Source organism: Schistocerca cancellata, chromosome 3 (genome assembly GCF_023864275.1).
Source record: "Schistocerca cancellata isolate TAMUIC-IGC-003103 chromosome 3, iqSchCanc2.1, whole genome shotgun sequence".
In the NCBI taxonomy this organism is placed as follows: domain Eukaryota; kingdom Metazoa; phylum Arthropoda; class Insecta; order Orthoptera; family Acrididae; genus Schistocerca; species Schistocerca cancellata.
Genome location: NC_064628.1, coordinates 283,301,338 through 283,329,018, shown reverse-complemented (window position 1 = coordinate 283,329,018; position 27,681 = coordinate 283,301,338). Strand labels below are relative to the sequence as shown.

Genomic DNA, 27,681 nt, shown 5'->3' with positions numbered 1-27,681 from the left:
TTTTAGTAGTAACTTTTGTGGTATAGCTACAAGGAGACAGCCTTTTCTGTAGCACAACAATACGTTACAGCACAGTACTTTCTTCATCATGGCAATTTGCGTAATAAGTAAGATATCTATACGCAAAGCATTTCACTTTTGTTTATCATGAGGTAAGTACATTGACTTCTGCAGAACTTAGCTTTTGGAGGACGATAACTACGACACTTCCACAGAGATTATATTACAATAAGACGCACAGTTTAGCGCTACAGTACACGTATTTGAGTGATTAATTTTATACTTAAAACATTTATTTTTAAAGATATTTGAAGTACAATGACATAAAGGTTTTCCGTTATACATTTCATTCCATTGCTGTAATGTGTAACACCTGAGGGTATAATTACATTAATCCTCGGGGGGGTACACGCTTACTTTGTGTACCATGTGTTTGGCAAGCACAAGGAGCCCTAGCTAATATGGTATTTGCTTATACAACTTTACACATCGGTACCATATTTCTCTAACACATAAATTACACAGCTATCTGATCATTTAACTGAGAGATAAACATTTTTTTTTACTACGTTAGTGACACATGTTTACGCAATTACAGAGTTGGATTACTTCACACTTACGAAATTGTATTTTGTCTGTACTGTGTGAACTGTTCATATTTTTTCGGATCCATTGTGATACTATGAGAGCTTTGAATGATGTATTTGGTATGGGATCACGATTTTTAAAGTACGTTTGAGGTAGATGACACTTTTGACATGAGCAGAGAATTTTCTTTAGGTTTTGAAATTATTGCAGAAAGCTACGACGTTTTTGAGATTTGACTGAGGTGTTATGATGTTATTATTGCGACAACGATGTGTATTATGCTGTTGAGGTATTTTTATGATCAATAAGCCGATGTTATATGAGGAATTTGATTATGCTACATACTTATAAAGATGAAATATTGAAAAAGTGTCGACGAATATGTATATGTGTAGTAAGGTAAGGAGTAATGAATAGTGGTTAGGGACTCTGATTTATTATAAGGTTGTTGGAAATCAAGAATCGTACTTTAAGAGTTATGAAATGTATGTAAATGTGTGAATGTATCACAATGCCGACGAAAATTTTTTGGACACTGTTATATCAACAGCATTTTGTTTCTACAGATTTGTAACGCCAATTATTGACCTGTGAAATATTTTTATATGAGACTGTCACTGTAGCAGAAACTGCTGTCGTAAATATTTCCGTAAGAAAGGTAAGTGACCTTGACGTAATGCGTTTTGGGCGCCCAGCTGACAGGTAGTCGTCTGACAAAAGAAAGCCTTTAGCGTGTGCGCCTTTCAGAGACAGAGGTGGAGAAGAAAAAAAAGGAGACCATTAACCTCGCTATTGACATTCCTTTGTAGAAAGCATCGCAAATATTATATGCTCATTACTTGAAAACATATGATTACTCGTACTTTGTGCTAATTACTGAAATGCTTATGAATTGATGGGAAATATTCTGCACACCTGATTATGACAAGTGTCTTTCTACGAGAGTTGAGAGCTACTGACTTACAAAATGCCACATAGCTATTGAATGAAGTTTTTATGCTTTGGTTTGCGTAATTGCTTATTTCATTTGATACCTGTTTTCCAGCTGTGTTGCAGCATTAGTTTTATAAAATAAACTTAGATGCATTTGCTAATGTGAACACTTTCTGTCAACAGATCTATTAAATAATTATTTTATGATCCACATTCTTCGAAAAAGGAGCTCTTGGAATGGAGAGAACAATAAGAAGGGACTAGTAACAGTAACTGCACACATAATTTTCTTTTCAAGTACATGGTAATATTTTTTTTACAATAAGTTGTTGTGGTGCACCACTTTAATTACATAGACATTAAGATGTGAATATACATTTCCCTTATCTGCATTGTTGATTTTACTGTAATATTTTTTTCTGCTTGAGCTATGTCATGTTTAGGTATAAGTTACTGCTGTTTGCCAGGCATAGTGTTACTGAATTTGAATTTGTGTTACTCTTCTAAGCTAGTTTTACTACGGATTTAGTTTTCTTGTTTGCTGCACAGTGCCTTATATTAGTTGTAGTACTGCAATTGCTTTGCCTATTTAAAATTTTTGTCCTTGATGTTTGTGTTAATTGTTTTATGCTGCTGCATTGCCTCATCCCGTAGTTTATGCATCTGAGCTCAGTAGATTTAAGTTAGCTTAAGAGGGGGTAGCCTATAAGAGAATGAGTTGCAATGAATTGGAAGAAATGCATTGAGAAGTTATACGAAAAAAGTACAGAAAGCAGGTATAGGTTGGATTTTCTTGGAAATAAATGATGAGGTAAGATAATGGAAAATAAATAATGAGGTAAGAAATATGTGAACATATAAATACAGAAAGCATGCTTGGATAGGATTTTTTTGGTGGGAGCAAATAATGAAATAAGACGAAAGATCTATGGAATGGAGTTTTGGGTTGAACTGCAGTACCAAATGTTACACTGTAAACGAACCCTGTCCTTTCCTTTTGTGTTATCCCACTATGTGTTTGTGTACCCTTGTGTATTTGTTTTCTTCCTGTCTCTGTGTACTGTTTCATAGAATTTTTTTTCTCTTGTAATACTAAGCTACATTCACTACGATGAGGAATACTGTTATCCTCAAATATAATTTGCATTAATAATATGTTATTTACTTTGTAAAGATGTTTAGACATTATTTATTCTGTTTTGTTTTGTTGCTCATGTGTGAAGTTGATGTTTCGAAAGTTATTCTGATCTTTTATGTATGTACTCATGTCATAACTCCTGTAACACTGATGTATATGTTATTTCGATTCTTTTGCAAAGCCTGTACTACAAATGTTATCTGTATTGTTATGTTCTTTAATGATGTATTTTGTACCTTTGTAATTGTATTCTTGTGTTATAAAATTGTAATTGACACCAGTTCATCATATTATTAATTTGTAAGTGACATTTCACTGCACACGTTTCTGTTGGTCATAGTATATGGACAATATGTGAGAAGTAGGGATTGTTAGTGTTTGCACGTGTGTTGTAAATTCAGCAAGGGACTGGATAACAGCATTGCTGGTTCTAAGGACAATTCCAAAAACTTTGTGAGTGTACAAGTGGTGGTTTATGGACTTGCTATATTCTCTGCAAGACTCTTCGATGGTGATTGTGCAACTGCACAGTCGCAACAGATGGCTGCTGGCCGTCTCTACATGGACTACAGTGGGTCTGCATCTTTGATGGCCCACCAATACCATTATCTCTACAAGGACTACAGTGGGTCTGCATCTCTGATGACCCACCAATACCATTATTTCTACAAGGACTGCAGTGGGTCTGCGCCTCTGGTGACCCACCAATACCATATTCTCTACCAGGACTACAGTGGGTCTGCTCTGTGATGACCTACCTACCAATATTCTTCAAAACGTCGAATGACTCTGCTGTGGGTTTGCTCTGTTGTGGCCCATTACCTGTCTGCATGTCAAGAGTCAACACTGTCTTTCCGTTGGAAGGACAGCACTACTTCCTCAAGACTGCATGGAAATCCACTACTTCTGTGTGCAATTTCTTTTACTAATGAGACTTTGTAAAAGAAACAACTGTAATTACTATTATGATGAATGATCAGGACTGTCTTTATGGACTGTGAGAAAATTTTAGCTTTTGACCAACATTGTATCAATAAGTGTGTGCATTTGATTTCTTTGTTATTGTAATTATGAAAAATTTTATCAAATCATTATTGGCCACTGCCCAAAACAATTTGTAAAATTTTTTGTGGGGAGCATGGGGGCTATGTAAGTAGGCTGTTTAGATTTTTATATTGGTAATGCCACGTAGCGCTCTGTATGAAAATCATTGGCTGTGCTGTGTGCAGTCTGTGGCTAGTTTGCATTGTTGTCTGCCATTGTAGAAGGGCAGCTGGATGTTAACAGCGCGTAGCGTTGCGCAGTTAGAGGTGAGCCGCCAGCATTGGTGGATGTGGGGAGAGAGATGGCGGAGTTTTGTAATTTGTCATGAACTGCTATATATATTATGATTATTAAGGTAAATACATTGTTTGTTCTCTATTAATATCTTTCATTTGCTAACTATCCCTATCAGTAGTTAGTGCCTTCTGTTACGTAAGTAGGCTGTTTATGTTTTCTTATTGGCAACGTTACGTAGCGCTCTGTATGAAAATCACTGGCTGTGCTGTGTGCAGTCTGTGGCTAGTTTGCTTTCCATTCCAAGAGCTCCTTTTTCGAAAAATGTGGATCATAATATAATTATTTAATAGATCTGTTGACAGAAAGTGTTCACATTAGCAAATGCATCTAAGTTTATTTTATAAAACTAATGGTGCAACACAGCTGGAAACCAGATATCAAATGAAATAAGCAACTATGTACAAAGTAAAGCATAAAATAATCATTCAGTAGTCATGAGGCATTTCATAAGTTAGTAGAAATTCTCTCAATTCTAATCTTCTGTAGTTTGAATCTTTTATTTAGCTGGCAATAGTGGCGCTCGCTGTATTGCAGTAGTTCGAGTAATGAAGATTTTTGTGAGGTAAGTTATTTGTGAAAGGTATAGTTTAATGTTAGTCAGGGCCATTCTTTTGTAGGGATTTTTGAAAGTCAGATTGCGTTGCGCTAAATAATATTGTGTGTCAGGTTAAGCACAGTCGTGTATAAATTGTTCTAAGGGGACGTTACAATATTTACTTATTCGCTTACGTTGTCTGTTTTCTGGTCAAAAGTATGATGGATGTTTCTGTATTGCGTAACACAGTGAAGGTGTACGACCAGCGCCATCTAACTTACAGCAAGCCAAGCAAACGGTGCCTTGTCCACATAAGCATCGGTCATTTTCAATCTTCGTGCTCTTGTACCACGAAAACGTCAATAGAGTCCCATTACATTTATGCTCTGCAAAGAAAATTTTAGCTGAGTCAACATGAAACATGGAACAAGTTGTATAAAAAAAAGAAAGAAAGACATAGATATCGACATCATTCCACTTTGCGCAGCTCATACTGCCCTGAGAGAGCCACGCACCCAATGTTGGCAGACACTCATGAAACTTCGAGATAAGTGAAATAAGAAGATAATCTATAAAGTCATGTTTTACGGAGTTTTGGGACAATCTTCGGGCCCAAACTCTACTTAGTGTCACAAGGGAGATAAAACTCAAGCACACGAGTCGCCAAGTCATGATTACTAATCTCTTACGTGAAGGATTACTAGCTAGCATTATTCAGCGAATTCCCCGTCCGTGACTGGACCTATTACCGAGGCCACGCGCTAACAGATAAACGGCAGAACAGATGCGGCTGTATCCAGACGCCTTCGGATTCTTCTCCCGGCGGAGTCGAGGTCCTAGGTGACAGCATACGCCTCTCGTGGCGCTGCCGTTCTTTAGCACATCTGAACACGTGACGTCTCTACTCAATACGTTTGTAAGCTAGAAATTTTCCTATCTTCTTATGATCGTTTAACAATGCTCCACGTAAAATTTAAAAAGAAATCTTAGATTGTTGCGAGTCGTAGTCCACTTGACATGGCATCATCCAATGTTCCTTTTTACGTACCTTGGTGGTCTGTGACTAATACAGAGGGTAGCCATAACAAATATTCGATTCTTTCCCACGCGGCTGTTGAGAGAAAACTTCCAGAAACACGGCAGTGTCAGGGATTGTGCTTTAGTTATTTTTTTTTGTCTGCAGCAGACCGGTACAGTGATTTTATGTAGTCCTTGCCTCTGTCTGCAGGTGCACGACTGGTTATTTCGCTATGAGGAGCTCTGTGACGCTATACCTGGTGCTGATGCTGGCAGCTCGAGCTACAAATTCTGCCAGGATTCTGGCCATCATCCCGACTCCGTCCATCAGCCACCAGCTGCCTTTCCGACTGATAGCCCTCGAGCTCGCCAGAAGAGGCCACCAGGTCACACTCATCACAGCGGACCCCATAAGAGTAAGTAAACCTTTGGCTGTACAGAGAATATCACTGTCATAATAGGTAGAGAAGGAATCTTTGATAAGGAATGCACTTTTTATACAGCTTGGTCGGCACTTTTCCTCACTGAAGGTTATTGTTCGGAGCAGCATGAATTCCACGAACAATCTGCAGAGTTATGTTGGCGAGAGATACCAGAAAGATCACTGTGCAGACATTTAAAACTCTGTAGACGTCACAAATGTAATTTAAATTTCTCGTCTGTTATAGCATACGCCGAAAAGGTTCATTTGATGAGTAATGGTCCTTGGTCTGCAATTACCTGATTTCTTTACGGCCTTAACTGACGTTAAATTACGTAAAAATAGCGAAATCGTGGATTTATGCTAGAGGATCCAATGCATTTTTTCAACTTATCACTCTTTCCTTTTATCACATGACGTCATTAGACGGCAATATAACAGTGGCATGTATTGATCACGTTCCTCTCCTGGACTTCGGAACCTGGAGTCGTTTGCTATCGAGCTGTCGGCGATCCAATGTTCCCTCCCACATTTAGGAGCACTAGAAGATCGACCCCGGTTTGATGATGCGATGCACTTTGGGAAGCTGGGGCAGACGATAGCCTGTTACTGAGATAATGTAGCTGCTGTTATCAACTGAGATTTTATTATGCGACTCTGGATGGATGCCGTAATTTTATTGAGGGACAAATCCATCGTAATGCCTTAGTCGCAGAACTGCCGGTGACCACTCGTTAAACTTGCAGAGGAAGGTGCTCTATAAACTCGCAGCACATGTGTCAGCTTAAGATTGCTCTATGAATTAAGCTACCGTCTTGTTACACAGCTTCGAAGTCTGCACATACTGAAACGAATGTCATAAAAAATATTCTTTCGGTTAAAAACTGAAGCAGTCTTTTGCTACAAGCGTGACTTTTACCGTCATTAAGCACGAGGGAAGACGTGCAGCTGTGTCTTAACCCCATGTAACGGTACAGAAATGTTTACGGAAATTTGTTCGCTTTTGAAAACGAATTTCAGCGTCAGATACCTAATAAAGCATGTAGATATGTTTAATGTATGTAGGTTTATCACTCAGACATCATATATTGTTACAATATTTCAAATTCCGTGCCAAAGATACTAGATGGTGCTTTTGAAATCTGTATGATGCTACTTATTTTGAGTTCAACCATTCCGTAGCAAATATGACATTATTTTTGTTACTGGAATTTCAATGCAGCTTCATTGTTAATGAAATGTAAATCATAGATCAATTAAAATTCCTTCAGATAATCTGTACACGTGTCTCTCAAGTTCAAAATTGAAGGATTTTTAGTTGCCATTGTGAACGGCAGTCATTGCAGCATCGCAGTGCCAGTCATTTGCATTATTGTTGTGCAAGAGCCTTTAAACACATCGCTATATTAATTTCATTTCATACTGTTCGCTACATTATACAAAGGCATTTCCATTGGTTTTAATACATGTCTATCAAGCAGTTACATTCACGCTTATTTTTAGCTTTTATTTCCTTATTTATTGATTTATTTCCACTACCACATCTAGGGCTCCTACATCTAACTAGGTACAGTACATTTTCCAATTTACACTCATTACGATAAGCATGGACACATGAGGAACGTGATAAAAACGCGAGTAATGAAACTATAGGAGAAGAAACTGGAGTGACTGTGTGAAAAATGAAAAGAAGAAGAAGCGTAACTGGAAGAAGACAGGAGTTGCCTCCCACGTGACAGTGTTGTGGAAACATTTTTCAGTACATTCGTCCACACACGACACGTGTCTCTCTATAAACTGTCTGATTTTGAGCTACTGCTGTGGCCAGCAATGTCCTCAAATCTGACCCTGGCAAAACGTGCTTGACAAGATCAGACATCAAATCCATCCTGGTGTCAGCATCCAGGCCAGCTTGGCTCACGGGAGAATATAACTGCTTTACGACATTATACCTAACAGGATCATACATCCGGGCCAGAGGGACTGCGACATATCACTGATAAATGGGATGTTGTATGACTTACCGAAATACGTATCCTCATAAAGAATTAGGATATCTGTCTGTTAATTATTGTTGAGAACGATGCACATACCCAAAGTAAAACAGGAACTGATGAGCCAAAACATTACTACCACCTGCTTAATAGCTTGTTTGTCCGTCTTTGGAACGAAATACATCACTGATTCTGCGTATCAGGGATCGGATTGTTTGTTAGTGGGTTTGCGGAGATGTGTGGCATTAGATGTCTATTCACAGGTCATGTAATTCGCGTAAATAACGGGCTGCCGATTTGCGTACGCGATGATGGCACCCGATAGCGACCCAGATGGGTTCTATAGGATTTACTTGAGAACGAGGGACCGATGATCGTCGTAGTCTGGTCCCTTTAATCCCACAAACCAACCAACTTGAGAACGAATTTCGGTGCCGAGACATCAACGTGAGTTCACTATACCGTTCCTCAAACTACTGTATCACGGTTCCTCGATATCCTGGATACTGGCATCGGGATAGATTTGGGGTCTGAGCTGGTCCCACATGTTTTATCGGGGTCAGTTTTGGGAGTATTGCTGGCCACGTTAGTATCTCAAACTCACACAGACAGTTCGTAGAGACGCGCGTCAGGTGTGGACGAGACATGGACAATTATACTGTTTAAATATGACATCGCTGTCGAGGAAAACACCATGCACGAATGGATGCAGGTGGTTCAAGCCAGCAGCGTGTCTTCGATTAGTACCACAGGTTCCATGCAAGAACATGAGAATGTTTCCCGTAGCATAATACTGCTCCCACCAGCGTGCGTCAGTGACTTGGTGCACGTTACGAGCCGCCGTTCACCTCGATGACGGCGTTTGTGCAGACGACCATCGACCTAATGTAGCAAAGAGCCAAAGAGCCGACAAGTTTCCATTGATCGGCGGTTAAATTTCGATGGTTCCGTTCCCAATGAAATCGTAATTGACAGTGTCGTTGGGTTAACATGTGAACACGTAGGGGTGGTCTGCACTGGAGCTCCCCTCTTCAACGCTGTATGATGAACAGTGTGCTCTGAAACACTTGTGGATGCACCAGAAGTGTGTTCTTTCGGCAGAGATGCCACAGATCTCCATCTGCCTACTTCACTGAGGAGATAAACCTCCGAACCCCACGTTCTGTGAAGAGTCGTGGACGTCCAATCATTTAGCGGCTACTGGAAATTTCGCTGTCCTTCTATCTCTTCCTGTAGATGCGCACGACAGCAGCACATGAACATTCGACCAGTTTCACCATTTTCGAAATACCCATCCACTGACCCTGTGTAATAATAATCTGCTCTTTGTCAAAGTCGCTTATCTCTACGGAGTCTGCCTGCTTGGCCGAATGGTAACGTGTTTCCCTACCGTGCAGCAGGCCAGGGTTCGACTCCTGGTCAGGATGGAGATATTCTCCGCTTGTGGACTGGATGCTGCGCTGTTCTCATCATCCTTTCATCATCATCACCGACACGCAAGTCGCCCAATGTGGCGCCACACGAAATAAAACTTGCAGCCCGGCGGCCGAACATCCCTGGATGTGGCCTCCCGGTCAACAACGCCACACAATTACTTCATTTCATCTGAATGGATTTCCCCATTTACAGCCCATATTTTCGCTAAGGTGATCCTCCGTCAGTATTTGCTCCCTTACATACTTTTGTTAATGAGTTATGTGCCCGCAATGCCACCAGGCGGCATCCAACTTCGCGGTGGGCAGTGGTCATAATGTTTTGCCTGATCAGTGTATACATCACTTTCTATAATGCATCATATCTGCATAATTTGTGTGTTCAGATCTGCCCAGAAGAGCGTACAAAAGGCGCGAAGCTCTAAACGTATCACGGATTTCTCGAGAGGAATGTGGCACTGCATCCTACAGTGCATCGCATTTTTTTTTCTTCCACAATTCTTAACTGCATGAATCACCCCCTCATCGTCCTCAAAATGTCTTCCGCGAATGGCATCCTTTAATGGCCCAAACGAGTGGAAGTCAGAGGGGGCTAGGTCAGGGCTGTAGGGTGCATGGGGTAACACTGACCAACCCCTTTTTGCGATGTGTTCAGAATCCTCACACTTGTGTGGGGCCGAGCGTTATTTTGTTGCAGCGAAACATCTCCTGGGTTGCTGTGGTGCCGAATTCGCCGGAAGCGCGTCTTTTGTTAATGTGTTGACATATGCTTCTGAATTAGTGGCACCGTCTGTTGGCATCACATCAATGAGAATCACACCTTCACAGTTACAAAATATGGTGATCATGACCTTATCGGCGGTAGCAGTTGCTGCAACATGTCGGGTGTGACAGCCTTGGTGGTCTCCCCGACCGCTGAAAATCGTGGAGCTCCGTCGAACCGCTATCTAATAACCTCACCCTCCGCCCCCAACGACTAACTGTACTTCTGTCGACAGCAGATGCTCCATAGTCTTTGCACAATCATTTGTGAACATTCCCCAAATTTCTTTCTCTGCAGTGAGAAATTCAATGACGGCACATTTCTTGTGGCCTACATCGGCTACAGTTGCCATTTTGAAACTGTCCTGCAGCTACACTATCAGTCGGATGTGACGGAAACTTGGCGAGCTCACTCAGAAGACTTCAAATAATACATAAATAACGTTTCGCATTCTTAGCTTTTTTTTGGCTGAGAAAAAAGTGCAGTACATTACTTTCTGGGCAATCCTAGTAAATATTTGTGAGGATACATATTTGCCGGCCGGAGTGGCCGTGCGGTTCTAGGCGCTAAAGTCTCGAGCCGAGCGACCGCTACGGTCGCAGGTTCGAATCCTGCCTCGGGCATGGATGTGTGTGATGTCCTTAGGTTAGTTAGGTTTACGTAGTTCTAAGTTCTAGTCGACTGATGATCTCAGAAGTCGCATAGTGCTCAGGACCATTTGAACCATTTTTTTGATACATATTTCTGTAACGGTCCAAAATACCAAAAGCGCACAGTGCGACATTTGTTTATAAGATTTCGTTTCAAAATGATTGTAACGTTAAAAATCATCTGGAGGGAAGGTATCTTACTATAATTTCCCTATTCCCAATTATCGCCGCACTTGCTTAAACATGAGACATATGGCCGATGTTCTGCTCCTATTGCCTGCTCTTATTCATTCAAATAAGTATGAATAGATTGTTTAGGATCTTAAATAAGTTTAAAATAAACGGAAGTTCAGTATGTATGCTTCAACACATACAACACTTAGAAAACATTACTACATTTCTGTATATTACTTTGTTGCTTTAGGTGTGCTTCATGGCCTACATTAAATATATTAAATAATTAATTATTAGATTATTAACAGGTTTCTAGAATATATTATCTGGTTATCGCTTTTTGTTAGTAATAAACTGTTTAGTTCATTCCTAGTGCAGTTACAAAGAAGTAGGAAGAATAATTACGGTTAAACCCCGTCGCAGACGGTGTCGTTATAGACAGGACAGAAACTCAGATTTGGGAACGAAGGAAAAGGAAATTAGCTGTGTTATTTTCAAGGGGACCATCAGAGGATTTGCTTTCAGTGATTTATGGAAACCACGGAAAGCTTAAATCAGGATGGCTGGACCGACATTTGAACTTCTGTCCACCAGAATACGAGTTCAGTATCATACCATTGTCTCAGCCACCTGTTCGGGTCATGTGGTTGCAGTACGTAATCAGCGTACCTCAGGGGATGAAAGACATACAGCTGATCATCAACCAATATCTGAGCACTTCAGTATGATGCATTGTCAATCATCAAACTGTCCACGATATTTCTCTAACGGAAACGGCAACGACTTTCTTTCGAAACGACCGTGCGATGAAAAATAATGCTGCAAGCAGAAGCCTAATTCATCTGTGAAGGACATACTCGCCAGTTAGGGTGTCTCGATGCCACTGGCGCTACGCTAGACAGCACCATTACTTCCGTGAACTGCACAAGCACTGCTGTGTGTATGGCATCCAGCGCTAAACTTTCAAGTAGTTGTAAGTTCTGCAGACAGTTGATTAACGGTCTCAAAAGCGGAGGAGATATGTGGCACTATTGGCTGAAGGGAGGGTGCCGTGAGGATGTAAATATCAGTACCGGCACGTATCCATCTTCCCTTGAATAGTAACAAGGGAACAGCTAAGCTTAGTATCCCCATCCAGCAATTACTATCAACAACGCTACATGCTGTCACTCCATGAAACAACGCAGAGAAGTTTTGAGGCGCTACAGTCTGATGATCAGGAGATTTACGCCACCGCCTTTGTTCCTCTTGCTTGGGACATACAGGTACCGAACTTTCATATACCACCAAGACTCGAAATATCTAACTCCAGAGTACCACCAAACAAGCTTGCATCGGGAAGCGCAGCTAAAGGGGCAGGTTCCGTCACTTTGTAGCTCATTCCATGCTTCTTAGACAGTTCTCTGGGTTCGAACTGTTTCCAGGCGCCTGAGGAGTCCACGTTACAAAATAGAGTCTAAATGACGACCGTCTCACCAAGAGACTACTCTCTGCTCGCAACGAAAATGAAAACACGACTCAGGAACTGCCAGTCTGCTGCTCTACTTACCGTTGTCTTTAAATCAGTAACCTGCTCGAAGTAGGGTACAGGTCATTTTACGGAGATGTAACTCATAAAAAAGCACTTTCAAAATGCTATGATTACGGGTGATAACTTTCCCTTGTTCTTGCTTTTCCTTGCCTTAGCTCAACTTTTAGACATTAGAATGTAATTCATTATTGTTCTTGTTACATATGTAAGGACATTTCTCACTAAAAAAAATTTCTTCCATTAGAAAAATATCCAGAATTACACAGAAATTGATCTGTCGGCAACGTATGAATACTGGAAGACATCATTTGACTTTGTATCAATGGCAGACAAAAGCCCAATGGAAGTGATGAGTGACTGGACTCCTGCTGGAAAGGCGATTTGCGAGATCCAGTTAGAGTCCCAACAGATTAAGGATTTCCTTCGGTAATTATGATGTTTGAATTGAATGATATATTTTGCGTTCTCAAAATTTCAGTGCTAAAATAATATGACCTCTTAACTTTGTTCGCAGGTCCCAACAATCTTTCGACGTAATAATCATAGAAAAGATAATGTATTATTGCTATTATGGCTTGATTCATCTCCTGGGATACCCACCAACAATTGGCTTCGTATCTCTGGGCGCTCCCGCTGCAGTACTGGATTCTTTTGGGAATCCCAACAACCCGGCATACTCTCCCGATATCATGCTTGGGTATACAGACCACATGTCCTTCTGGCAAAGGCTGTATAATGCGTACCTTATAGTACAATATACTTACATAATGAACTACGAAGTGATACCATCGCAAAATGAACTCGTTAGGAAGTATTTTGGTCCCGGTATCCCCCATATATACGAAATCGACAGAAACTTCAGCCTCCTTCTTGCAAACAACCACTTCAGCGTCAACTATCCGCGACCGCTGCTGCCTAATATCATCGAGTTGACGGGACTGCATCTGGAGAAAGAGCGGAAGCCACTTCCTAGGGTAAGTAGAAAAATCTACTGTGGCTAATCCATGACAAATAATTTCGCCTTGAACTTACTAGTGTGCCACTATAGGGTGCAAAGAATTCTCCGATAATTATTTGATTACTTTTTGAGAATTGAGCTTTTATTGATTGACACACGTAATTCATGACACAACACACAGACCCTTGGTCCACTGAATCTGTTGAGTAAATTGTATGCTGTTCGTTAAAATATTGTCACGCACTTCACCGAACGCTCAGTGTGTGACAACAGGTTGCGTGTATGAAGCATGCATAAAGATGTTTTCTGTCAGAAGGAGATGACGAGCAGAATTGTGTCAGTTGTCGGTAATGCCATATTTGTAGGAACTCACAAGATTGCGAATAACGTCAGACTGATTTAAGGACAGTTAGTCAAGCACACGTCCACAGTTAAAGACGTTATTGTGAGGAAAGTGATGAAGTAACTTCATTATGAATTTGCAAGACCTGATAGGAAACATATTCTACAATGAAATCGTCATTCTGTGAGAATCTAGACTTTATACGTGAAATTCAATGAAAAAGATCCCTTCTAGTTGTCAGCCGCCTAACAGTCTTATTTTAAAGGAAATCTTTTACCCGTTCCCTACATCTCCCAACTGAAAATTCGTTCAGAATGATTTTGTGTCTCTGCGACATTATAACCTAGAAAAACATCAAAAACTACGGTTAGATATGTAGGTCACCTTTCATGCACCTGCATGAAGTGTCGGCGGACCAATCACATGTCTCCTGTGGTAGCTGCCCTGGTGCCTGGTGGGAGACGTGATAGGGGAAAAGGGCAGGGGGGGGGTCAGATAACGAGATTAGCACATCATTTCCTGCAGCCTGTGTTTTCTAAAGTGATCGACGTCCATCTACGAAGTTGGTCCACAAAACATTAGGCAGTGGCCCTCTGCCCACCGCTCACGGAGCCTTTCAGCACATGGGTGGACATTAGGCTGGGCAAGGATATAAAGCTGGACAATTGTTTGCCACGAGCCCATGGTCTCCGCTCCAAGCATTCTCTGTTAGCCCCATCTCAACTTCCATGCACCGTGTCTACTTACACAAGCAAACCCATCACCCTGTTAAAGAAGGGAAATGATGCTACTTGGACAAGTGTGCTACCACTCACTGTTGACCAAGATCTTGAACAAACTCGGTGTCACCCACACGGTTATCATCCTCTAATTATACAAACGATCTCAAATTATAGAAAAAGACTTGAAAAATTACCTGCCATTGTTCATCGTACCCTATCGTTAAATTTCGTATGACTAATAAACTTGTACCATACTGAAAACTCCATTGCTGAAGTCTGCAACGACTGTCTTTAATATTGTTTCAGTTACTCTTAATTCCAAAGGGAATCATTTTTCCCTGTTTTTATGATCACCATTTAGCCACAACAACATATTAAAAGCAATGTAACTGAATTTGAATTTGGGTAATATTCCTGTTTAGGTAACATATACAGTGCTGTCCATCTGTCAAATATATGAAAATAAATGTCTGTAGACTGCAGTTGCACTTCATTCGTTCAAGCAACCACCGCAAAATGGCGACACATGTAAACCGACAACAAACAAAGGTCCTAATGCAGTAGGTACAACACACACGATGTCTGTAGTATTGTGCAGTTCATAGATAGGTCAACGTATCGTTTTTCCATGAAAAACGAGTTATCATTATCGAACAGTGTTTTGATGATCATCTACAGGCAACGTGTTGTAGACATGTCTCGTGGGAAATATCCAGATGCCTCAGCCATGAACGGTTCCACAGTAACGAAATTAATCGCCGTTTCCAGGAATATGGAAAAGTTGCAGGCAAGCAGAAACGGGTAGACTGGTTATTTTCAAACTGGCTATGGCTAGTGAAAGGATGTTTCGTTCTTCTTCGAAAAGCTTGAGGAGACTGTCTGTCCAGTTCATGGTTCATCTGTTGGAGATGAAGATGCGAAAGCTTAAGTTTTTGTTCGTAGTGCGCAGAAATTGAAGGCCACGGATTGAGATGTCTCCTGTACTGTGGGTTCCATTGTTCCAGACATTTGTTTATACTTACGCAACAGCAGAGCTGGACTACACTTCCTTAACTGATGAGACACGATTTCTTCTTACAAAGAAATGTCACTAACTACACCTCTTATTTAACGAAGAAAAAAGCACACTAGCAAGAGACTATCCTCAAGAACCTGTCTGGCACGAAAATTTCGGCCATAATTCTGATAGTACCAACCTATGACCTTCTGAAAATATAGTCTGGGAACTAAGCGTGCACCATTAGTTTGTCATGCATTCCACCATAGTGCAGCCCCGGTTAATGTCGGAGCGTGAAGTACTGTATAGGTCAGGGAGGAAGAGTTTCTTTTCTTTTTTCTAGGCCATCAGTCTTCTGACTGGATTGATGCGAATTACTCTCCTGTGTCATCCATTTCATCTTAATAACAACTCCAACCTACGTCCTTAACTACTTGATGGAAGTTAATCCCTGATATCTTAAAAGATGTGCTATCATGCTATTCTTCTTCTTATCAGAGTTTTCAATATATTCCGTTCCTCACCGGTTCTCTGGAAAAGCTATTCATTCCTCACATTATTAGTCCACCTAATTTTTAACATTCTTCTGTAGCACCACATCTCAAATGCTTCAATTATCTTCTGTTGCGATTTCTCCACAGCCTACGTCTCACTACTATACAATGCTGTGCTCAAAATGTATATTCTCAGAAATTTTTTCCTCAACTTAAGCCCTATGTTTGACACCAGTAGACTTCTCTTGGCGCAGATGTCATTTTTGCCAGTGCTGGTCCGCTTTTTATGTCCTCCTTGCTCCGTCCGTCATCGGTTATTTTGCTCCCTAGGTAACAGAATTCCTTAATTTCATCTAATTCGTGATCAAATTTTCTGTTAATTTTCTTGCTGTCCTCGTTTCTGCAACTTCTCATTACGTTTGTCTTTCTTCGATTTACCTTCTGTCCATATCCTGAAATCTGTAGCCTGTTCCTTCTATTCAACAGGATCTTTCATTCTTCTTCAGTTTCACTTGGGATAGCAATGTCACCAGTGAATCTTACCATTGATATACTTGCACACTGAATTTTAATCACACTCTTGAACCGTTATTTTATTTCCACCACTGCTTGTTCGCTGCATAGATTGAATGACAGGGGTTTCGTCGTCCGTTCTTGGTATTCCACTCTTTTTGTTATCTCTTGGTTCTTGAATATGTTGTCCGTATTTTCCTATAGCTTATCCCTATTTTTCTCGTGATTTCTAATAACTTGCACCATTTTACATTGTGGAACGCTTTCTCCATGTCGACAGATCATATGAATATGCCTTGATTTTTCTTCAGTCTTGCTTCTTTTATCAACTGCTATGTCAGAACAGTGTCCTGAAAGAAGGATATAAGATGAACATCAACAAAAGCAAAACGAGGATAATGGAATGTAGTCGAATTAAGTCGGGTGATGTTGAGGGTATTAGATTAGGAAATGAGACACTTAAAGTAGTAAAGGAGTTTTGCTATTTAGGGAGTAAAATAACCGATGGAAAGGAGTAAGACAGGGTTGTAGCCTCTCCCCGATGTTATTCAATCTGTATATTGAGCAAGCAGTAAAGGAAACAAAAGAAAAATTCGGAGTAGGTATTAAAATTCATGGAGAAGAAGTAAAAACTTTGAGGTTCGCCGATGACATTGTAATTCTGTCAGAGACAGCAAAGGACTTGGAAGAGCAGTTGAACGGAATGGACAGTGTCTTGCAAGGAGGATATACGATGAACATCAACAAAAGCAAAACGAGGATAATGGAATGTAGTCAAATTAAGTCGGGTGGTGCTGAGGGAATTAGATTAGGAAAGGAGTTTTGCTATTTAGGGAGTAAAATAACCGATGATGGTCGAAGTAGAGAGGATATAAAATGTAGACTGGCAGTGACAAGGAAAGCGTTTCTCAAGAAGAGAAATTTGTTAACATCGAGTATAGATTTAAGTGTCAGGAAGTCATTTCTGAAAGTATTTGTATGGAGTGTAGCCATGTATGGAAGTGAAACCTGGACGGTAAATAGTTTGGACAAGAAGAGAATAGAAGCTTTCGAAATGTGGTGCTACAGAAGAATGCTGAAGATTAGATGGGTAGATCACATAACTAATGAGGAAGTATTGAATAGGATTGGGGAGAAGAGAAGTTTGTGGCACAACTTGACCAGAAGAAGGGATCGGTTGGTAGGACATGTTCTGAGGCATCAAGGGATCACCAATTTAGTATTGGAGGGCAGCGTGGAGGGTAAAAATCGTAGGGGGAGACCAAGAGATGATTACACTAAGCAGATTCAGAAGGATGTAGGTTGCAGTAGGTACTGGGAGATGAAGAAGCTTGCACAGGATAGAGTAGCATGGAGAGCTGCATCAAACCAGTCTCAGGACTGAAGACCACAACAACAACAACATGTCAGAACTGCCTCTCTGGTGCCTTTACCTTCCCCAAGGCCAAACTGATCGTCATACACAGATTCTCAATTTTCTTTTCCAGTTTTCTGTATGTTATTGTCAGCAAATGGGACGCATAAGCTGTTATGCTGATTGTGCAATAATTCTTGAAATCTCCGCAATTGTCCGGATGATGTTTTCACGGAAGTTTGATGGCATACCGCCAGTCTGATACATACTACACGCCAACGTGTGTAATCGTTATGTTGCGGCTTCCCTTCTGCCTTATTTGATTTTAAGTCTTCCAAAGTTCTTCTAAATCCTGATTTTAATACTGGATTATCTAACTCTTCAATATCAACTGCTGTTTCCTGTTCTATCAGCTCATCAGGTAAGTTCTCGCTCTCACTGAGGCCCTCAATTTACTCCCTCCACCTATTCGCTTTCTCTGCTGCATTCAACAGTGTAATTCCCGTACCATTCTTAGTGTCACCGCCGTTACTTTTAGTTTCACAGGAGATTGTTTTGACTTTTCTGCATACCGAGTCAGTCCTTCCCGTAGAGGCCTGTGAGATATTATTTTGAAGTTGGTTACATGCTTTTATTAGCTGTGTCAATGTGCAGTTTCTGACCTTTACATGGTGACAGAGATTTCTCCGTTATATCGCGATTCAGAAATACAGTGTAAATGAATGAAATGAATGGATGTGTGATTAAAGAAGTAACATAGCACTATTTAATTATTAACATCGCTGTTGTGCGTTATTTTCTTTGAATTTTAAATCTAACGCTGTTAAATTGAACTACATTTGCCGAAGATGCACTATTCTTCAACGTAATTGGCATGATTAAATGGTAATGAAGAAGCCACAAACTTCGTTTCGTGATGTATCTTCGGTTTCTTAGGTTTACTCGTTTTGATTTGAGGTACATACACTCCTGGAAATGGAAAAAAGAATACATTGACACCGGTGTGTCAGACCCACCATACTTGCTCCGGACACTGCGAGAGGGCTGTGCAAGCAATGATCACACGCACGGCACAGCGGACACACCAGGAACCGCGGTGTTGGCCGTCGAATGGCGCTAGCTGCGCAGCATTTGTGCACCGCCGCCGTCAGTGTCAGCCAGTTTGCCGTGGCATACGGAGCTCCATCGCAGTCTTTAACACTGGTAGCATGCCGCGACAGCGTGGACGTGAACCGTATGTGCAGTTGACGGACTTTGAGCGAGGGCGTATAGTGGGCATGCGGGAGGCCGGGTGGACGTACCGCCGAATTGCTCAGCACGTGGGACGTGAGGTCTCCACAGTACATCGATGTTGTCGCCAGTGGTTGGCGGAAGGTGCACGTGCCCGTCGACCTGGGACCGGACCGCAGCGACGCACGGATGCACGCCAAGACCGTAGGATCCTACGCAGTGCCGTAGGGGACCGCACCGCCACTTCCCAGCAAATTAGGGACACTGTTGCTCCTGGGGTATCGGCGAGGACCATTCGCAACCGTCTCCATGAATCTGGGCTACGGTCCCGCACACCGTTAGGCCGTCTTCCGCTCACGCCCCAACATCGTGCAGCCCGCCTCCAGTGGTGTCGCGACAGGCGTGAATGGAGGGACGAATGGAGACGTGTCGTCTTCAGCGATGAGAGTCGCTTCTGCCTTGGTGCCAATGATGGTCGTATGCGTGTTTGGCGCCGTGCAGGTGAGCGCCACAATCAGGACTGCATACGACCGAGGCACACAGGGCCAACACCCGGCATCATGGTGTGGGGAGCGATCTCCTACACTGGCCGTGCACCACTGGTGATCGTCGAGGGGACACTGAATAGTGCACGGTACATCCAAACCGTCATCGAACCCATCGTTCTACCATTCCTAGACCGGCAAGGGAACTTGCTGTTCCAACAGGACAATGCACGTCCGCACGTATCCCGTGCCACCCAACGTGCTCTAGAAGGTGTAAGTCATCTACCCTGGCCAGCAAGATCTCCGGATCTGTCCCCCATTGAGCATGTTTGGGACTGGATGAAGCGTCGTCTCACGCGGTCTGCACGTCCAGCACGAACGCTGGTCCAACTGAGGCGCCAGGTGGAAATGGCATGGCAAGCCGTTCCACAGGACTACATCCAGCATCTCTACGATCGTCTCCAGGGGAGAATAGCAGCCTGCATTGCTGCGAAAGGTGGATATACACTGTACTAGTGCCGACATTGTGCATGCTCTGTTGCCTGTGTCTATGTGCCTGTGGTTCTGTCAGTGTGATCATGTGATGTATCTGACCCCAGGAATGTGTCAATAAAGTTTCCCCTTCCTGGGACAATGAATTCACGGTGTTCTTATTTCAATTTCCAGGAGTGTATATAGATTGTTAAAATGATATTGAACATACATGTGCATGAGGTTGACATACTTCATTGTGTTATGACTTCCCATTTTTTTGTGCATAAGATAACATGTGTTCTCGAATAAGATTTTTCAAATCACGGTTATCAGATATATCCATCTTGCCCCTCCTCTTCCCTAGCCTTTGAAATCTCGTGAATAGGAGGGCACTGGTTGTCACTCCACTGTACAGTATTTCGCACTCGGGCATTAGGAGGTTAAAATGGGCCGAAGCGAGTGACAAGCAAACAATGCAAGCGAAAGTTTAAAAGTTGTACTTTCAGAAGGCCATAACTGAGTACTGTAAAAAATTATGGCACAAATTGTCCGACACGGTCAATTTCTGGGGCTGATAATCATGCATGTGTGCTTTTTTTCGCTTTATATTATGAGATCGTGCTGGTTACGTTTCTTTGTTAGTAGATACATGAGTAGACAAAACATTTGAATTTGATCAACCGAAAAAACAGTATTATTTCGTGAAAACACCTTGTGCTGTTAGAAAATCGGAGTGTACTGCGCTGCATCGCATCGTCAAACAGTGGGCCCTATTTTCTTTCAAACTACAATGAACAGTTTTGTGTATGAGGACATAATTACACTGTTTATTTTGCTCATTCTGGAAAATGAAAATTGCTATTGGCTGCAGTGTGGAAGCGCCACATGTAATATTTCTACCTGACGTTTGCGAATTTTCAGTCTCCTTGTATATTTTTATAGATAAAAATATAACTATTAAGGCTGATGATCATTTATTTAAATGTTAGTAGTTGCTGCAAATGTAATGGAAAAATGATATACTCAAAATTACATCGTTTACATATCTAGTTAACAATGCTAAATGTTAACACAAGCTTATCGAATCATGAATATTTAACTGTGTGTAATTTAGAAAACCAAAGCTAATTTTGAATATAATTACTTATCTGCAAACATGAAAGGTATAGAAATGAGTTACAAAAATCACATGATAAACCGCAGGTCACAATATTCAATAAAAGCGATGATCTTTATGATATGGTACCTTACATGTAACCTATGACAAACAAACTACAAAGAATAAAAGAAACAAATATTTAAAAATACTATGTCTGAAGTTTTTAATTCCATCAGTAACACTGAATTGCTTGAGGGTTACTGGTATTGGTACAAAGTAGTAAAAGCAATCAACAACATGGGAAAGAGGGGTACTGGTATTGCTAGAAAGTAGTAAGAGCAAACAACAATATAGTAAAAACTATCAAGCGACTTATATACAAATAAAATTAGTTTTAGTGTCTTCTATAACACATAGAAAGTGACGAAGATAAGTTTTTGTATGAGACTTAGCATAGCAAATAGTAATCAACTGGAGACGCTGTAACTTATTTAAGGAACATCAACAGAGATAACGATGTATGGCTGAACCATCGATGAAACGAGTAATATTTAAAGGAATTAGCGGAGCTGCACTCACCAGAGAAAGTCCTGGTGACAATACTAATGCAGTATGGTGGGCATTCTACCTGTTACAGAGAACTGCAACTTTAATCATTTACACATCTACCGTTAGTGTGAACCTATAGGAAGTTACATTTACGTCCAACCCACTTCTGCTGGATGCTTCAATTTTTTTATGTCAGGCATTGTATAAAGTTATGTTTTACAGCCCGCATCTCGTGGTCGTGCGGTAGCGTTCTCGCTTCCCACGCCCGGGTTCCCGGGTTCGATTCCCGGCGGGGTCAGGGATTTTCTCTGCCTCGTGATGGCTGGTTGTTTTGTGCTGTCCTTAGGTTAGTTAGGTTTAAGTAGTTCTAAGTTCTAGGGGACTGATGACCATAGATGTTAAGTCCCATAGTGCTCAGAGCCATTTGAACCATTTTTCATGTTTTACAAATTTTCTGAAGTCGAAAGTATACAGATTTGTAATCCGTTCAGAAAACGATGCTGAATGCTGCACTTCAAATAAAGAAGTGAAGCAACGATCTGCTGTCGAAGAAGCAAAGTTTCTGAGGTGGACATCTTGATTAACAGTACACGATCACGTTACAAATGAGGATTTCGTAATTTATATGGTCAGTGCCAAATGTGGACAAGAGGAGAGAAAGCCTTCTAAAATGGCACGGAGTTATTCTTGGAGGACATACAACAGCGACAAAGATTGTATTTAGTTTGAGAGTAAATTTAAACAGGCAGTAACATGATCTAGGGAGCGATGGCTTGAAACTCTGCTTGAAGATTACAATCCTGCACACTGATCAGTCAGAAGATTGGACAAAATGGTGACAGAGAATTGAAACAGTGGACACCGCCGGCATGTGGGACAAATGCTAAGGAAGAAGAAGAAGTCATGTCCATTGGCATGCACTCGATCCAGCCAACTACACTGAACAAAAATACAGGAAAATACGTTTAGTGTGGTTATGAAGCCAAGCATAAATAATATTGTTAACTTGGACAAAGTCACAGACTCCCAGGTTTGTTACGAGTGTTGTTCAAAATTCACGAGGAAATGTGAAATTATATCAAAGGTGTTTTATAAATCAGTTTCTTAGGTTTACCCGTTTTGATTTGAGGTACATATATAGATTGTTAAAATGATATTGAACATACATGTGCATGAGGTTGACATATTTCATTGTGTTATGACTTCCCATTTTTTTGTGCATAAGATAACATGTGTTCTCGAATAAGATTTTTCAAATCACGGTTATCAGTAGAGTAGAGTGAAATCATTTTGTTGGAAGGATGTAGGTACCAATTTATTTTCACTGCTGCATTGCGTCTGATGGCTGATTCTGGGATTGAAGTTCCAATAACCTAATGTCTTTTGCTGACTTTCATTCATGAATGGCGTGCACACAATATCTAAGATCTGTCATGTTGTCACGTTCTTTGGTCATTCCAGACAAATGTGTAATAATAATAATAACACATGTATCTCATTTGAACTGGCTTTTAGGCAGCTCTACAGCCAGCTTGAGTAAGGTAGTGGGAGGTCTGGCAGAACATCTTCGCATCTTTTTAAGCTTCTCAGCAGTTTGAGAGTAAAATTAAACAGGCAGTAACATGATCTAGGGAGCGATGGCTTGAAACTCTGCTTGAAGATTAAAATCCTGCACACTGATCAGTCAGAAGATTGGACAAAATTGTGACAGAGATTCGAAACAGTGGACATCGCCGGCATGTGGGACAAATGGAAATAGGCGCGTAAGCACACATGAAATTTGGGATAAACGTAACCTCTTCTTTTCCCACCTCAGACATCTACTGGTGAGACAAGTAGTGAAACTTTAATTTATGCCTAAATATTTAGTGATTTAAAATGAGTTAGCTATAGAAAATCATGTGGTGAGAGACTAAGGTATGCTTGATAGCTGGTAACACTAAAAGCTTTACGTGTAAATGTTTAAATGTTCTCAGTTGTCACTAAGAAAATGTATGTAAGCACACCACATCAATTCATATCCTTAACTTATGACTAGTTCTTATTCATAACTTTCAAACTACACAGGAACTTTTCCAGCTTATTGGGGACTAACATTTCTGGGAAAAGGATGTAGCAATAACCTTGAAATACCCGTAGGCTCAATGATGTAAGTGATATTACCAGCTTTTAACCTTTAGAAGAAGGTACATTGTGATGAAAATAATTTGACATCCAGTTTACAGTTGTTACAAGTGTTCGGTACAGTGTTTATTGTGCTTAAGAACGAAAGTAATTTACGATACATCTCAATAAAATGAGTATCTTGGATAGTTTTCTATTTTTGTAGCACATTCTCTAAGTTATCAATTTGTCTATATAATGTAGTTACTCCCATGGGGCTATTTATTTTGCAGGATATCCAAAATTTCCTTGATGGTGCAACAGATGGTGTGATTTACTTCAGCCTCGGCAGCAATGTGAAAAGTGTTGCATTGCCAGAGCATAAGAGGCGAGCGTTCCTCGAAGCTTTCGCGCAGCTGCCTCAGCGGGTGCTCTGGAAGTGGGAGGTGGACAGCCTGCCTGGACAGCCGGAGAACGTCATGATAGCCAAGTGGCTGCCCCAGCAGGACGTCTTGGGTAAGCTTCTGTGCACTGTAGCATTCCTGTGCGAAGAGCTCTGTACACACCACCTTTATTACCTGTCTTTCCGCTTTTTCAGCACATCCAAACATTCGTCTGTTCATCACTCAGGGAGGACTCCAGAGCATGAATGAAGCAAGTTACTTCGCAGTGCCTCTGATTGGCATTCCTTTCATAGGAGATCAAGAGCACAATGTGGCTAAAATGGTGCAGGCAGGAATTGGGTACCGTCTGTCATTCAAAGATGTCACTACCGATACCGTTCTGAAAGCAGTTCACACAGTTCTTGGAAATGATAGGTAAGTTAACATATTTTCATTTTGATGAGAAATATTAAAATTTCATTTGTGTTATCAAGTTAACAAACTGATATTTTCCCCCAGTATTTCTCGACCTGAGCTGTAGCTTACTTCCAGAGATTTTTACGTTGTCAAACAGTGCAGCCTTAAATTCATTCGATTTCATTAGCAGAGTAATGACAAATTCTGAATGTACTTCTATGTGACGTTTGGTTGCTATAGACATACCAAGGACAATTTCTACGTAAGAAATATAATTCTATATACATATTGATCTCTCGCGGTTGTAATTTGCTTCCTCTTTCTGAACCTTAATCCGACTCCAGTCAATTACACTACAGAGCATTAAAATTGCTACACCACGAAGATGACGTGCTACAGTCGCTAAATTTAACCGATAGGAAGAAGATGCTGTGATATGCAAATGATTGATTAGCTTTTCAGAGCATTCACACAAGGTTGGCGCCGGTGGCGACACCTACAACGTGCTGAGATGAGGAAAGTTTCCAACCGATTTCTCATACACAAACAGCAATTGACCGGCGTTGCCTGGTGTAACGTTGCTGTGATGCCTCGTGTAAGGAGGAGAAATGCGTTTTCGACTTTGATAAAGGTTTGATTGTAGCCTATCGCGATTGCGGTTTATCGTATCGCGACATTGCTGCTCGCGTTGGTCGAGATCCAATGACTGTTAGCAGAATATGGAATCGGTGGGTTCAGGAGGGTAATACGGAACGCCGTGCTGGATCCCAACGGCCTCGTATCACTAGCAGTCGAGATGACAGGCATCTTACCCGCATGGCTGTAACGGATCGTGCTGCCCTGAGTCAACAGATGGGGACGTTTGCGAGACAACAACTATCTGCACGAACAGTTCGCCGACGTTTGCAGCAGCATGGACTATCAGCCCGGAGACCATGGCTGCGGTTAGGCTTGACGCTGCATCACAGACAGGAGCGCCTGCGATGGTGTACTCAACGACGAACCTGGGTGCACGAATGGCAAAACGTCATTTTTTCGGATGAATCCAGGTTCTGTTTACAGCATCATGATGTTTGCATCCATGTTTGGCGACATCGCGGTGAACGCACATTGGAAGCGTGTATTCGTCATCGCCATACTGGCGTATCACTCGGCGTGATGGTATGGGGTGCCATTCGTTACACGTCTCGGTCACCTCTTGTTCGCTTGACGGCACTTTGAATAGTGGACGTTACATTTCAGATGTGTTACGACCCTTGGCTCTACCCTTCATTCGATTCCTGCGAAACCGTACATTTCAGCATGATAATGCACGACCGCATGTTGCAGGTCCTGTACGGGCCTTTCTGGATACAGAAAATGTTCGACTGCTGCCCTGGCCAGCACATTCTCCAGATCTCTCACCAATTGAAAACGTCTGGTCAATGGTGGCCGAGCAACTGGCTCGTCACAATACGCCAGTCACTACTCTTGATGAACTGTGGTATCGTGTTGAAGCTGCATGGGCAGCTGTACCTGTACACGCCATCCAAGCTCTGTTTGAATCAATGCCGAGGCGTATCAAGGCCGTTATTACGGCCAGAGGTGGTTGTTCTGGGTACTGATTCCTCAGGATCTATGCACCCAAACTGCGTGAAAATGGACTCACATGTCAGTTCTAGTGTAATATATTTGTCCAATGAATACCAGTTTATCACCTGCATTTCTTCTTGGTGTAGCAATTTTAATTGCCAGTAGTGTATGTTTCGCGTCACTTTTACACATATATTCGTAATACATATTAATATTTTTTCTTTTAAACTTAGTTCCTGTTTGATTAACTGTGTTTCATTATTTTTTCTTGCACTCAACTTCTGCAGTAACTTCTAATTATTACTTGCACCCTACGATTATTTACCTCTTTTTCGCACAGCTACCGAGAGAACATGAAGCGACTCTCAGCAGTATTCCGTGAGCACCAAGAGAGGTCCCTGGACAGTGCTGTGTGGTGGATCGAGTACGTGATACGTCACAACGGTGCTCCGCACATGCGCAGTGCAGCCCTCGACCTGAGCTGGTGGCAGCTGCTGCTGCTCGATGTCATCGGATTCGTTGTTGCAGTGGCGTCCGTGGTGGTCTATTTGCTGTACAAGACGGCCTGCTATTGCAAGAGATTCGTGGCTCTTAAACTGAAGGTGAAGACTTTGTGAAACTAATTTTGGAGGAGTCTCATGTATTCGTACCATAGATTTTGACTACAGCCAATGTGGAGAGATAGGCTTCAACGAAACTTCTATGGCACGGTGCGACGTACTGTCAATCCTAAGGGCCCGGGTTCGATTCCCGGCTGGGTCGTAGATTTTCTCCGGTCAGGGACTGGATGTTGTTTGTCCTAATCATCATCATTTCATCCCCATCGACGCCAAAGTGGTGTCAAATCGAAAGACATGCACCAGGCGAGCGGTCTACCCGACGGGAGGCTCTCGTCACACGCCATTATTTTATTATATTATGTTTTGTTTTCACGTGATACTCCGATAAAAAGTATTCATTCCTGCTGTGCAGGTGACTAGTATGTGACTCTTTGTATTTATTGAAATACTGAATGTATTATTTACAAAATAAAAATCTTTTGTTGCGTATATTTGTTTGAGTGGATTTTGCCGTGTTACACATTGTTGAGAATAGAAACACACAGTATTTAAGTCACTGGTGCTTAAACTATTCCTCTGTATCAGTTGCTCACTTTTTTGGCAGAAACATATATGCATTAGGATATACATCTTTATTCTTTTGCCAGTGCACTACTAAGTCAGACAGTTATTACAAATTATTAATTTCCTTATGAGTATTAGAAAGGACGGTAGCAGTAATACTGATAGCATTAAAACAGAAACTTTCTGCTTCCACGACAATCACTATCGACCAGTAGGCAATAGAAATGAATCACTAATCGGAAACAAATGTGAACACAGATTTTAAAACGTTGAAAAAATAAAAAACGGACTGTGATGATCGTACCTCCCTACCGCTTTATAAGGCAGAGGTCCTGTGTGTGAGAGA

At 41.5% G+C, this 27,681-nt stretch overlaps 1 protein-coding gene across 1 annotated transcript; it reads left to right on the top strand.

Annotated features, from left to right (window-relative positions):
- Positions 1-5,288: 5,288 nt before the first annotated feature.
- LOC126174954 (UDP-glucosyltransferase 2-like) lies at positions 5,289-27,245 on the top strand. Its single transcript, XM_049921421.1, has 7 exons — positions 5,289-5,427; positions 5,764-5,968; positions 12,763-12,944; positions 13,033-13,492; positions 24,133-24,355; positions 24,438-24,657; positions 26,552-27,245. Exons 2-7 carry the CDS (start codon positions 5,786-5,788, stop codon positions 26,826-26,828), a joined length of 1,545 nt encoding a protein of 514 aa, XP_049777378.1. The 5' UTR covers positions 5,289-5,427; positions 5,764-5,785; the 3' UTR covers positions 26,829-27,245.
- The last annotated feature ends 436 nt before the right edge of the window (positions 27,246-27,681 follow it).